The sequence below is a fragment of the Papio anubis genome, chromosome 12 (genome assembly GCF_008728515.1).
Source record: "Papio anubis isolate 15944 chromosome 12, Panubis1.0, whole genome shotgun sequence".
NCBI classification, from domain to species: domain Eukaryota; kingdom Metazoa; phylum Chordata; class Mammalia; order Primates; family Cercopithecidae; genus Papio; species Papio anubis.
The window spans coordinates 70,693,124-70,707,448 of record NC_044987.1 but is presented as its reverse complement, the minus strand read 5'-3'; the positions used below and the strand labels follow the sequence as shown (position 1 = coordinate 70,707,448).

At 46.3% G+C, this 14,325-nt stretch overlaps 1 protein-coding gene across 8 annotated transcripts in view; it reads left to right on the top strand.

Annotated features, from left to right (window-relative positions):
• GALNT18 (polypeptide N-acetylgalactosaminyltransferase 18) overlaps positions 1–14,325 on the top strand; it is a 361,437-nt gene that overhangs the window by 288,987 nt on the left and 58,125 nt on the right. For 6 of the 8 annotated variants that reach the window (XR_004177488.1, XM_017948635.3, XM_017948633.3 and 3 more), the window contains 2 exons: positions 2,977–3,162; positions 10,772–10,909. Coding sequence is in view for 7 of the 8 variants with exons in the window: in XM_017948635.3 (XP_017804124.1) it covers positions 2,977–3,162; positions 10,772–10,909 (324 nt within the window). In the remaining variant the exon portion in view is untranslated. The remainder of the gene's footprint in view (positions 1–2,976; positions 3,163–10,771; positions 10,910–14,325) is intronic. The other 2 variants (XM_031653335.1, XM_017948636.3) reach the window with 1 other exon arrangement.

The window sequence follows — 14,325 nt, the reverse complement described above, 5'->3', positions numbered from 1 at the left end:
GAGTCCAAATGAGAGATGATGATGATGGCCTGGACAAGGGAGGTGGCTGCAGGGGTGGGAAGAGGGGAGTGAATTCAGGTGCTAGACAGTCATGCCGCTCCTCGTACTGTGTCTAAAAGCATGATGGGAGGGGCCTCACCACCATTCTGATTAGAATGATGGCAGATGTGCCCACTCTAAGGTGAAATGGTGAACCGACCCTTTAAGAAGCAGGTCTTGTAATAAAAGAGTTTTGTTATGACTCATGCTCTGTGTTGTACTGTTGAAATATGTCAAGCAATAGCCTCTGTTCCAGTCACAAAAAGAATCATTACCCTGACTCTTTGTGTTGTCAATAACTTCTTCATGGGATTCACAGGCTTTCATAGAGAACCTGAGCAAAGTGAATTGGAAATCAGCACAGTCCCCAGAATGTACAGGTCTTGGGAATGGCGGCTCACAGCCTGGGGCCTTCACCGCCACCCTCTTGTGATCCTCAGAAGCATTCCTGGATGTGGGAGCTCCTTTCAAAGCTGGCTCATCATGGGGAAGTGTTGGCTCTTCACTGAGCTTCTTTGGGATCAGACAGATCCTTCTGTCTTAAATATCAGCTGTGTGTTCTTGAGCAAGGGACCTTCCTCTTTTATTATTTTTTAATTTTTTTATTTTTTGAGACAGGGTCTCACTCTGTTGCCTAGCCTGGAGTGCAGTGTGACACGATCAGGGCTCACTGCAGCTTCCACCTCCTGGGCTCAAGCGATCCTCCTGCCTCAACCCTCCAAGTTGCTGGGACTACAGGCACGTGCCACCATGCCCGGCTCTTTTTTTGAAATTTTCAGCAGAGATGGGGTCTCACCATGTTACCCAAGCTGGTCTCAAACTCCTGAGCTGAAGTGATCCACCCACCTCAGCATCCCAAATTGGTGGGATTACATGCGTGAGCCACCGTGACTGGCAAGGGACATTCTTTAGTTTCCACTTTCTCACTTGGAATTGGGCATAATAACTGCCTCACAGGGTGATTCTAAAGATTCTGCTGTTCAGCTTGATAGTAATAGCTAAGAATGATCACGTGCTTATTATGCACCAGGCACTTTTTTTAAGCATGTTGCATGTCATTGCTTTAATTTTCTCAGTGACCTTCTGAGATAGGTACTCGTGATCCCCATGGAGAAGAGGAAACAGAAGCACAATGAGATCAAGTGGCTTGCCCAAGGTCACATAGCAGGCATAGAGCAGAGCCAGGATGTGAACCTGAGTAGTCTCATGGCCAGCCCTGCTTATAAGCCACCCACCATGTTTTGATGCCTTCCTGAATATACCGTCCAGTGCCTGGCACAGAGGAGACGCTCAGTGAGGATGTTAGTTTCCTTTCTATTGGTCCTAAGTTATACACTCAAGGCAAAACAAGCTAAAGTCAGTGATAAATCAGTAAGCCACCTTCCAACTCCAACAGCCTAGAACCTATAGGGGCCAACTGGTGTGACAGGATGGCTGAAAGGAAGGCATTCCCTTCTTAACTAACACAAGGAAAATAAGCTAAATCCAAATCTGGCTTTATCCCAGACTTAATGTTGTTGATAGGTACATGTTATATATCTGAACTTCATCTACCAAGTTCATGGTGATGTTGACAGTATCTGGCAAGTAATATGTACCGTCTTCCAGGATATCTCAATTACTTTCCCTCAGAAGCCACATTTGTCAGCTCTAACCAGGTATTTCAGATTCACCTGAAATTCAGTAAATGTCAGCCATTTATACATTGATTGATTGACTGATGAAGCATCAATCATTTATTTATTCAGCAAGGACTTACAAAGTACCTCTATGTACTTGGCCTTTTGTTAGGTGAGTGAGTGAGATATAGGTTTTGCCCTCCAGGAATACACCGTCAGAGAGTGAGGCTGACCTACAGGCAGTTTAGTTGTGGTAGCAAGGGCTGTGGGGGCCAGAGGAGGAGAAATTGGCTCTACTCTGAAAATCGAGCAAAGACTCCACAATGTTGAGGCCGTATAATCAAGGTCTTCTAAAAAAAAAAAATTTTTTTAATGTTTTAGAGACAGGATCTCACTATGTTGCCCAGGCTTATCTCAAACTCCTGGGCTCAAGCGATTCTCCCACCTTAGCCTCCCAAAGTGCTGAGATTACAGGTGTGAGCCACTGTGCCCAGCCTGATTAAGGTCTTGAGAGGTGAATTTTTTCAGCTGAAGAAGGAGTTGAGGGCAGGGGGCTTTCTAAAATTACTAGCAGAATGGACCAAAGCCTAGAAGCACAAAAGAGTGCATGTTCAGGAACATTGAAAGGTCAGGGTGGCTGGAAAGATTGTAGCGAGAGCTTTGAGATGCTGCCCATTAACACTTAGAATGCAAGGTTTATCTTTCATAATCTAATTGCATTCGGATCAAGCTCCTATTCTCCAAGGTTGGTAAGAAGTTTAATATCATTTGCTTCTTTGCAGCGCTCTCCCTCAGATTCAGTCAGAACCCAGAGCCTGGGAAAGATGCAGTAGAAGAAGGGTATGTGGTGACACCCTTCTCTGTGTTGATCACTAATTCTTGTCCAGGCCCATGTGGTCCGAAGAGGATGTCTGTGATGGGAGTCTTGCTGGTTCCTCTATGTCAAGCACTGCTGCAGACTATCATCAAGGGTTTTGTTAACTTCTCCCCCAAGTGCAAGGAGAATCCAGATCTTTGGAACAAAATGTCTGGTCTCTTTTTTTGGTGGGGTAGGGCTCACAGGTGGAGGGAAAAAGTGCATCCATTTTTTTTTTGTTGGCAAATCCATAGCAATAAGAACCAAGATATGACTTAATGACTCCATAGCCATCCTGCTGCTATAGGAGTATAAATCAGGTATGGCCCACTCCCTCGTGATCTGAGAAGTCAAGGTGAAGGGGCTGAATTTCTTCCTGCTCATGTCAAGTAGCTGCCTGAGTTCTGGTGTGGGAAGGCAGAGCCAGGCAGGCTCTGACGAGTGGCTCCATGTCTTCTGCAGGTGTGGCAGTGTGGCGGGAGCGTGGAGGTCCTGCCCTGCTCACGGATTGCCCACATTGAGCGGGCCCACAAGCCCTACACAGAGGACCTCACCGCCCATGTCCGCAGGAACGCTCTCAGGGTGGCTGAAGTCTGGATGGATGAATTTAAAAGCCACGTCTACATGGCATGGAACATACCCCAGGAGGTAGGAATCTCCGGTGGGGACGAGTTTCTCGGGGATTGGTGGAAAACAAAACAAATCAAAATATGGGGCCAAACCCTTTTTCCTGTGGGTCAGCCAGAGTCCTGTTTGCCATGCGAGAATGGACTCTCAACCCAAAAACATATTATTTGCCGAAGAAAAGGGGCCATGAGCCTCTAAACCATTTCTTAACCCCCTACCCCCATCCCTGGTGAGCATACTTGATGAGGACTTCTCTCTGGATCTTAGTGTCCTAATTTTAAATGAGAAAGTTGGACAGGTAGCTCAAGTTCCTTCATGCTCCCAGGTCCTCGGCTTCTCTGACATTAGATGTTTCATGGTCCTGGATTACAAATATACCAGTAACTACAAAAATTTATAAAAAACATCTAATCTTCCTATAGATGAGATTCAAACTTCTCCATTGAACCTTCGACCAGAGTTATAAAGATCCATATGCCTTTCGGATTTCTTGAGCCACATGGATGGGGATGGGGGCACACCTACAGGGACCCTCACTAGGAGATGGGAGTTATTCTGGGCAGTTTTTAGACAGCGTTTAACCTTCACAGAGCCTTGTCATTGCCTGCCACTGTCCTCTATCCCTCTAGTCACCTGTACTTAAGAAATGCCAGAGAAAAAGCAATGTTTCTCTGGTAGTTTTGTTTAGCCCTGCCATGTGTCAAGGTGAAACATGTGGAAATGACCTTGGACTACTGAGTTGAGAGAACCCAACAGATGCCAGCCACACGATTCCAATCCACTTACCAGCCTGTCGGCCTGGAGTTCATTGCTTGTGTTGCATTCTGTGTGAGACAGAGCTATCAGAGCTATCGACTACATGACCTCATTCTTTCCTCCCAAGGCCATGGCAATCCCCTTTGGAGTCCTTTAGGAAGCCTCTAATGGGGAAATGATTGATCTTCACTCAAAGTGTCCATATGAAAGCCCTGTTACCTAAACTCTACACCAAGCTAATGTTGCCGTGGTTAAATGATTGAGAAAGTTGACTGGTTCGTGGGTGGGAGCTTTTAGCCCACCTTGAGCCGCACCACCACCGCAGGAGATCCCCTCTTGAGTTGGGTTGCATACTCCCACAATCAGTGAGGTTTCAGCAGTTGGGAGCAAGAATGAGGAGTGGAGAAATATCAGCCAGAGTGCAGCCAACCCTAATGTACCAGCCCGGGATTGCGTTCCTGACAGTAAGAGTGTTTCCGGGGAATTGCAGTACCTTCTGGACTCATCGTCAGGATTGAATCACAGTATTCTGCATGGGGTGTCAAGCCCTGTGGTAGGTGGTCTGTGATGGCAAAATATTAACAACACTTGGAAACTCCCCAGGAGCTCACCAGTGAGACATTGCAGGTCCCCAGGCTCTGCTTAGACTGGTGAGTTAGCATACTCTTACTGCCTTCTTTCTGTACCCCAGAGCTGCAAACCTTCTAGCCCTCTCCCCCTTGCAGCTGACAGGTGTTGAAATGCCCAGCAACCCAGTGAATGGTACAGAACTGAGTGAATGAAAATAACTGAAAAGTGATGAAATTCAGTGTCTGTCTGTGACTCCTCAAGGTGGGTAGTTCAAATCAAATGGGTAGGGGGAAGTGAACACAAGACACATGAGAAGTGGAATTGCCCAGGATCAAGCCTTAGGTGGAGAAGGAAAGGATCAGTGTGTTTCCCAAAATAATTCTTTCCTTTCCTGTTCCCTGTGTCCAAATGTCCTCTCCTTCCTCTTATCAAGCTTGTACAGGGTCAATACTTCTTCATCTCCCAATCCTTCTCCCAAGCTATATCCTGATACTTCATCAAGACTGCTTTGTCAAGGTGAACATGGGTCTCCCAACTGCCTAATTTAAGGGACATTTTAAGGTCTTTAACCTATAGGATTTCACCTTTTCCTTGAATCTCTATAGTTCCTTGGGTCCATGATTCCACACCCTGGAATCTCATCTCTCTCCAGTTATTCCTAACTCTTCAAGGACTCCTCTTACGTTCACTGGGTGCTTATATGCTCCTGGGGTATCCATCCTTGGCAGACTGCTCTCATTATTTCCCATCTCCGTGGGTAATCTCATCTACTCTTGCATTGGACTCCCACCCATATGCTGCCTCCCTAATTAATATCTCTACCCCTGACTTCTGCCTTCACTTTCAGACTCACATCTCCAACTGCCAGCTGGACATCTCCTCTTGGCTATTCCCATAGGCACTCAGACTGAATCTGACCAGCCAAACCCACCTTCTTCCTCCAGATCTGCTCCTGTTCTCATTCTGTCACAGTTCATGGTGCTACCATCTTCCAGACACATGAGTTTGAAACTGACATCATCCTTCAATCTTCCTCGCTCTCAATGCTCTGTCCCAGTCAATCACAAGCCCTCCTTCCCACCCCAACCTCCTCTCATGTCTGCATTCAGGCCCTGTTTTTTTCTCTGCTACAAGCTTCCGCTGGTTTTCCTGGCTTGAGTCTTTATCTCCTTCAAATCTATCCTCTACAATACCCAAAGTTATCTATAAAACACTCACAACGACCATGCCATTGCCCTGCTTAAAATCTTTAAATGAGGCTAGGTGCAGTGGCTCACACCTGTAATGCTAGCACTTTGGCGGGTGGATCACTTGGGGTTAGGAGTTCAGAACAGCCTGGCCAACATGGTGAAACCCCATCTCTACTAAAAATACAAAAATTAGCCAGGCTTGGTGGCACGTGCCTGTAATCCCAGCTACTCAGGAGACTGAGGCAGGAGAATCGTTTTAACCTGGGAGGCAGAGGTTCCAGTGAGCCGTGGTTGTGCCACTGCACTCCAGCCTGGGTGACAGAGCAAGACTCTGTCTCAAAAAAAAAAAAAAAAAAAAAATCTTTAAATGACTCCTTCTATGTACAAAATCAAACACAAAGCCCAGTGTTTGGCATCAAAGGTTCCCATGCTTTCTCCTCTGCCTGTATTTTAACCCCGCTGCCCACCACTCCCTGTTTTGAAGTCTGCATACACTGTGTTGACTATGGGAACTGCCCATTACACACCGTCCATGCCATGCTGTTTCTCACGACTCAGTGCTTGCTCATCCTGCTTGGAATTCCCTACCCTCTACCTCTTCCTGTATGACCACCCGTACTAAATCTTCCCCATCCTTTGAGACTAGCTCCAGGGATCCCCCCTCTAGAAAGCCAGCTCCAACTGGGGAAAGAGCTCCCCCTCCTATATATATCTCTGTCATTGCATGACCAGCCTGTGAAAGAGTGTTCTGTTATCTAAAAGTCTCCCTCTCATTAGAACAGTGGTTTTCAAATCTGGCTGAACTTCAAAATCACTTGGGCTCCACCCCCACAGATGACCACTTAATTGGTTTGGAAGGGGCCCCTGGAATCTGTTTTTTGAGAAAGTTCTTCAGAACCACTGAGAACCACCACAATACACCATGGGCCCTCTGAGGACAGACTGCTTTACATTTTTGTGTTATTATATCTAGCACAAGGCAGAGCGCATGGTAAGAGCTTGGTGACGCCTTGCTAACGCTTATTAATGAGTGAGTCTGCTGGCGGTGTGTGTAATCCCTTTCTTCCTTGGTTAGTGACTCCTAAAAGCAGACCTTCAGACCAACTGCATCAGAATCACTTGGAGAGCTTTTTAAAAAATACTCATCTGGGTCTCATCCTCAGAGAGGATTTTGAGCGGTAGGTGCCAGAATCTCTAAAAAGCCCTCCAGATGAGAGGTTAGGGTGGCCAGGTTTGGGTAACACCTATTTAGCTCGTCCTTCCCCTTTTTTCAAACCCACCTCAAGTGTTGCTTACTCCAGGAAGCCTTCTTTGACTGCTTACCTCCTTTGCCCCCAATCCTGGCCTCCACACAATGTAAGAAGAATGAGGCCCCTCTTCTATTCTCTCTTTCACTTTCTCTTCCTTTCCATGCCTCACACTTGTTCACAAAGAGTATGTTTACTTGTCTGAAACTCCCAGACTCTCCTTTCAGGCCGATAGTGTGACGTATTCTTATTTGTATACAGAGTGTTTAGGATAGTGTCTGACACATAATAAACAGGTGTTTGGTAAAGGTCAGTTGGAAAAGAAGAAGGAGGATGCATGGATGCTATATGCTTCACACAGTTTCCCTAGGAGGTTTACCAGCTGCCCCTGAGATAGCTATGCCCCAATCCCTTTTCCTCAGCTGCAAGCACATCTGTTCCCAATTTACTTAACCTTTCGTCTACAGCATCCCAGCTGCAAATATGGAGCTGGAGCCTGTCAACCCTGCCCAGGTGGCTGCCTTGAGAATTAAATAAGTTAATACATGTAAAGACTTTGATCAGTGCTTGGCACACAGAAAGCGCTAGTTAAGTGTTAACTCTTGTTGGTGCTGTGATTGTTTATGCCCTATACTTTCCTTCCACAGTTGTAAAATGCTCATGCTGGGCAGATACCCTCTGCTTGTTGCCTTCTAAGCTGAGGCCTCCTCAGAGCTGTGCACTGAGCAGAACTGGCCCTCTCACCTGCTCCCTTAGCATGTCCAGTCCCCAGCTTTTGAAAGGCCGAAGAGCCTTCACCTCTTGCAACCTGCTACTTTAACTGAAAATCAGTTTATTTATCAATAAACAGAAAGTCTGCAGCAAAACATCAATATTTTCTTAAGCAGAGTTCAGGAGCTCTAGACTGCTTCTCTTGCCCAAAGACAGGCTGAGTGCCAGGGATGGCTTGTCATGTGCTTCAGTGATAGCCCTCCTTTAAGTCTGGCTATAAGGAATTTTGTGACTATGTGGCTGCAATACTGGACGCTTTTATGTGGCTAAGTTAATATATTTGTTTCCTAGGGCTATGGTAACAAATTACCATGAACTTGATGGCTTCAAACAACAGAAATTTATTCTCTAACATCCAGGTGCCAGCAGAGCTGTGCTCCCTCCAGCGTCTCGAGGCGGGAGCGTCCTTCCTTGCCTTGGCCAGCTTCTGGTGGCCCTGAGGGGTCCCTGGTTGTGGATGTATCACCTTAGTCTCAGCCTCTGTCTTCACATGGCCTTCTCCTCTTTGTCTCTATGTGTGTCCAGACCACTCTTTTTTCCTCTTATAAAGACATCAGTCATTTCAGTCATATATAGTCACATACGGTCATAATTTAGGCAAGCCCTAAATGCAGGATGATTTCATTTTGAGATCCTGAATTAATTATATCTGCAAAGACCCTCGTTCCAAATAAAGTCGCATTCAGAGGCTCCGGGTAGACATGAATTTTAGAGAAGGCCACAGTTCAACTCACTACACCAAGTATTTGGCAAAAGAGGAAGATGCATTTATTGTTCTCTAATAAGGGCCAAGGTGACCTTCTCAGAGGTTTACTTTCTTCTCAGTGTATGCCTCCTGCTTTGAAGATGGGTTTGATGAAATTTACAGTAAACACACAGTGCAGATATGCTGAACTATTAAAACGGAAAGGCAAAAGTCAATTAATACACAGGAACGGGAAGGGGACTTCATACTCAGAAAGATAAGCTGAACAAAGGGCTAGTGCTTGAGCTTCGTCGCAGAAGATGGCCACCTGGTGGATTGTGTCTCTCTCATCTTTTACTCGATCATGTGGAGGGAGGCAAACTTTGCCCTGTTCCTAAGTGCAGAAAGATACTTTTCCTGTGGGAACCCAGAAGTTTAGGAAAACACAGAGGCCTTTGTGAGACAGGTTCTTCTAGTGGCTCCCTATAAAACAGACACAGTGTTAAATTTAGTCACATAAAGGCAATTATAACACAAAGGGAGAAGGAATGGATGGGTCCTGGGACAGTTTTCTGATATAAAGATAAAGTACCGTGGAGTGTAAATGGTTGATACTTAATGAATGCTTTGGAGTCGGAGTGGAAAGTAGATTACATCTATTGCCAGTTCCTGTGTTCACCACTTCATAAATATTTTCTCCACCCAGCAATGTAGCTCATGCTCGGTGCTAGGACTGGGGGCACAGAGGTAAGTCTGATGGAAGTTTCCTGACCTTAAGGAGCCAGAGTCTAGCAGAGAAAGGCTCGGATAACAGCTGCAGAGAAGGCTCTGGGCAGGAGTGTGCTGCACACAAGTCACAGATGAGGTCATTAAGAAGTACTAGGAAGCCAAAATAGCTCCTTGTCATTCTAGAACTTTAACCTTCAGGCTGTAGCAGGTTCAAATTTTTATATTGCCTGAACTCTTGTGAGCAAAAAGGAATCTATCTCTTTTATATCTAAATTGTGTTTTCACTCAAGCCTACATTGTCTGATGTCAAAAATTTGCCTTGTTCATGTCCAGATAAATGCAGCCATTTTTGTGATCTTTCTCAGATATTTTAGACAAAATCTGCCTGACCTCAGTAACTTGATCCCTGGAGTTGATGTTTGAACCAGGGATTTACACAGAGAGCGTATGGACCACAGTGTCGGTGAGAGAGAGCTCACTACTTCATCTGCCCTCCACTCTGGGTTGGCATCTTATGGGATACCACATGCCCATCTGCATGCTGGCCTTCATCCCTGCCATGGTGTCATCCTCTGAGACGCACTGGGTCTTCATCAGATCCCCAGAGGATGGACCCTTCTGCAGCCTCTGCTTTTGCATCAGCTTTTTCTCAGCCAATTCTGTGCCCCATTCAACAGCTGGTATGCAGGCCCAGGAATTCTTAGTGCTGCCCAAGCCTACTCTACAAGCAATGTGGGGAGGGGCGCTTCTCTAGCCTTCTCACTCCTGGACACATTCACGTCTCACTTCTGCTCCCTGGCTGCTGCACCATGCTGGCTCAGGGGCCACCTCACGGATGCTCCTGAGAAAGGAGGGAAACAAGTACTCTAGACACCAAGACTCCCAGGCTGAAGGAGTCTGCTTCTCCTGCAAGGACTTCGTCTGAGGAGGCAGAAGAATGGCATCTTCCAAACACACAGAGTAACATTAAAAGCAGAAACTCTAGACCCAGGTTAATTGGGTTCAAATCTCAGCTCCACCATTTATTAGTTGTGGGGCCTTGGGCAAGTTACCCAGGAGGTTACTGAACCTCTCTTTGTCTCAACTCATCATCCATAAAGGAGGATTATGTGGTGCTGTTTTATAGGTGTGAATGGGACAACATACATACATATAAATAAAAGTAAATAAATATAAATATATACTGCATATCTCATTCAGAATACAGCCTAGCACTCTGGAAATGTTTAAGCCTTAGCTGTTATGATTCTTAGGAATAGTATTAGAATTAGCATCATTTCATCTCAAAGCTTTTTCCTTCCCCTCTCTTTCTCACCTTAAAGCTCAGAATCTCTCACTTTGCCTCTTGAGGTAGGGAAAAGCTTTATTCAGATGGATTCTTCCCATCTTTCATCTACATCCAGACTATAGCTTTTTTTTTTTCTTTAAGGATTTGGCATCTTTATTTTCAATGGCCTTTGATGACAGTGCCCGGCAATGCCGACCTCATGTTTCGTAGTCTAAATGAGGATGGTTATGGGGTTAAGGTGCCCGTGGGAAAATGCAAGAGTTAACGTGCCACATGGTCCCTTCACTAGTCTCTAGGAATCTTGGTTGGCGGCACAAGGTCATGCCAAAGTAGAGTTTGGGGAGAAGCTGCAACCTGGGAGTGGCTTCATCTCTGCTTCCGCGTCCCTGTGCAGGATTCAGGAATTGACATCGGGGACATCACCGCAAGGAAGGCTCTGAGGAAACAGCTGCAGTGCAAGACCTTCCGGTGGTACCTGGTCAGCGTGTACCCAGAGATGAGGATGTACTCAGACATCATTGCCTACGGAGTGGTAAGGAGCTGGCCTCCTCCGGGTTTTATTCAGACACAGACAGAAAGAAGCATAGTGAAGAAAGAGAGAGGAGGGAAAGAGCCTCTCAGCTGCTCCCATGAAGAACTGCAGTAGGCCTGGGGAGCGGGCGCGGGTTCTGCACCTGCAAGCCTTGACTTTTACAGCCCAAACCCCTCCAGTCCCTTGAGAGAGGTACTTGTCTCTCCTTTATAGTCCTAAGCAATTCAGCTCTGGCCCCACACCTGCATATTCCACTTAATAAAACACACAATAAAGCAGTTAGCTTAAGATTGAAAGGTAAGGTAACAAACACCTGCTGTTTTCCCAGCTGGGGTGCCTGAGGGTCTATGAGTCACCCTGTGTGCCTCCCCTACCAAGGGGCTGATGCCTTCCATTCACATGCAGAGCCTCCCTGAGAAGAGTTCTAGAAACAGAGCCATCTTGAGTTGATTATATTTGCTGTATTTTTAGTACTGCTTGTTGATGGGCACAGAGCAGTTCTCCCTGATGAGAGGGAACAAGGTGGAAGGGGCAGAGCATAGGTTTGGAGTCAGACAGACCTGGTTCAAATCTTAACCAGGCTGCTTCCCAGGTAAGTGTCTTAATGTCATGGGCCTCAGTTTCTTCCTCTGTTAAACGGGGGTAATTCAGTACTATCCCCGTAGAGTAAAAGAAAATCTAATACTTGTAGATATGTGACCGTAGATGAAAATGTATTTTCTGTCTAAAGTTAAAATACTTCGAATATGATAAACTCTCCCATTTTCTCAATATTCCCTGGACCATACAGGTCAAATGCCATAAGGTATTTTAAATGGTATTTTGATTGATTTTTGGCTATCTCGCCTGGCTTTTGCTGACTTACAGTCTGAACACATAAGCTTTTGCCATGACAAGCCCCCAAGACTACTCTGTAGGATTAATTATATTATCTCCATGTCACAGATGGGGAAACAGAGTCAAAGAGTGATTTTCACAAGCTCACATAATCAGCAGTGAAACCAAGTCTAAAAAACCAGCTTCTGGTATCACTCTGATTCTTTCCTTTGGAGAGTGTCCCCTCAGACCTTTTTTGATATCTCAAGATGAAAACTTGAAGGAAGAACTGAGGTCTCTTCTTTTGATGAGCTGTGGTTAGAGCTGAGTTCAAAGCCTGCCTCAGATGAACAGGACAATTGCCTATGAGTGGGAAGAATCTGCTGAGAGATTGGTCTCAGTGCTCCCTATGCACCCCCAAACTGTTATATACATCCTAGGATTCCAAAGCAGACAGAACTGGAATCCTAGACCCACCCCCTCTAGCCCCAGGGTCTCTGTTATCCAGAATACCAGCTTGTAGGAGACAGTCTTATCCTCCCATGAGTGTCCCCATGGCATGGTTGACATATCCCAAGAGAACCATGCAGTGACCTCTCATCTCTCCACTTCTCAGTCTGGTGCAATTCACATCTCAGCAAACACCTCAGCTAGTGCTGCCTAGGTAGTACCTGAGTCTCCAGATCCTGTTGTCACCACGGAAACACATTGCACTGTAAGGTGCCTATCTGTCCCATTCACCTCCCCAGAACCATCCTGAAGACACAGCTGCCTTTGATGCCCCACACTCTACCCATAGCAAGCTATGTGGGCTGCTTGGCCATGGTGGAACCCAATCCTAAAAGGAGAGTTATGCTGCTGTGGCTCCAGAGAAACTATTGGCCCCAACCCTCCGTGAGCCAGGGCAAGCTTCTGGATTCATGTTCTCAGCAGGCTGTCAGCTGTGGCTAAGCAGGATTAGCCAAACTCCCCCAGAGAGGCAGGGGAAGCAGTAACAGTAGAGGTGCGTACATGTGCCCACTGCAATTTTGGGTCCTGGCCAAAGGCATTCTCATCCTCCAAGCAAAAACATCTCATCTTATACACATGTGCAAAGGTTTACCATGTAGCCCCTCCATGCCACCCCCAGAAACATTTGGTTTGTCAAATAGTAAGTGGAAAATACGGGGTTGTGATCTAGATCTGTCTGAGTTCAGAGCCGGGCCTATTTTTACTGTCACACTGAAAACCATTCGCTTGTCATCCCAAAGGGCTGAGCTGTGTTAGCCATCCCTGCGGCTGGCAGAGGACTCTGACCCCCTGCACATTCATCAGCCCGCCACTGCTCAGGGCCCAGCCAGCCTCCCCTCCCTCCTGCCTCCTCCATGGGCCGAGCCCCTACATGAGCAGAGACATGCCTGCTTGTCAAAGAGCATAATAAACTCTTAATGGGGGCAACCTGGCTGAAGATGGGCAAAGTGGGATGCAGCCACAATAGCAAGAGTATTTGCTGGGTCTGACTCATTCTTCCTGGTAATTATTTTTATCCTAAAATGAAGAGACCAGATGCCTTTTCAGGAGCATAATTTCTTTTTCCTTTTTCTATTCCAACTCATGACCAAATGACATTGTTCAGGACAAATGACTTCTGGGACTCTGAGTCGAGCCAGTATCAAGTCTATAGCCCAGCCCATTAATCCACTAATGGGCCCCATTAATGACTCCTGCAGGCCTGAGGACCTGTGGGCCCCATCGTGTGGGCATAAGTTTCCCCTGGATCATTGAGCTCCATGTCCAAGAGATGGGAGAGCATTGGATTAATCACAGCTCTGGTGCTGAGAGTAGAGATGGAGGGGCATCTGGAAACAGACATGCCTGGCTTCTGAATGTTAGCTTTGCCCCTTAATGGCTATGTAAACTTGACAAGCTGCAAAACCTTAGTGGTCACAGTAATGCCATTTCATAGGGCATATTTTACAGTCTCAGGATTATAGCCATTTGCATTATGGAAAGAGCTTGGGTTTTGGAGTCTGACAGACCAGCTCTATCACTTGCCCGACTATGATTCCATTCATTTGGGAATGCCATTCATTTACTCATGTTTTTCATGTACCCACTCACTCACCCACTCAACAAGTATTGACTGTCTCCTTTGTGCCTGGCCTATATGATATCCAATGAGACTGAGACCCAGTCTGATGACTAACAGGGGAGACAAACAAGTGAAGAAGGAACAAGAATGCAACTGGTTAAGTGCTACCCTAAGAGAAATGGGGTGCTAGTGAAGCACAGGGCAGTGATCTCATACAAGACTTGGGTTGGGAAAGGCTTCCAGAGTGGCAGATAAGCTGAGAGCCAAGGGAAGAGGCAAAGAGGAGGCCAAGACCAAGGGCGATGTGGGGAAGTGTCCACACAGGCTGAATAGCACTACAGACAGGGAGGAGAGTGGAGCTTGTTCCTACACCACAGTTCCTTCATCCTGGCTAGTCATTATGACAATTAGGTGAGACATATGTGGAAAGCACTTCACATGGTACCTGACACATAGACGCGTTCCTAAAAGCTGGTTTCCCTGAATGGCTTTGAGGAAGGTTATAGCAGTAATAATAGCAGCCGACAAT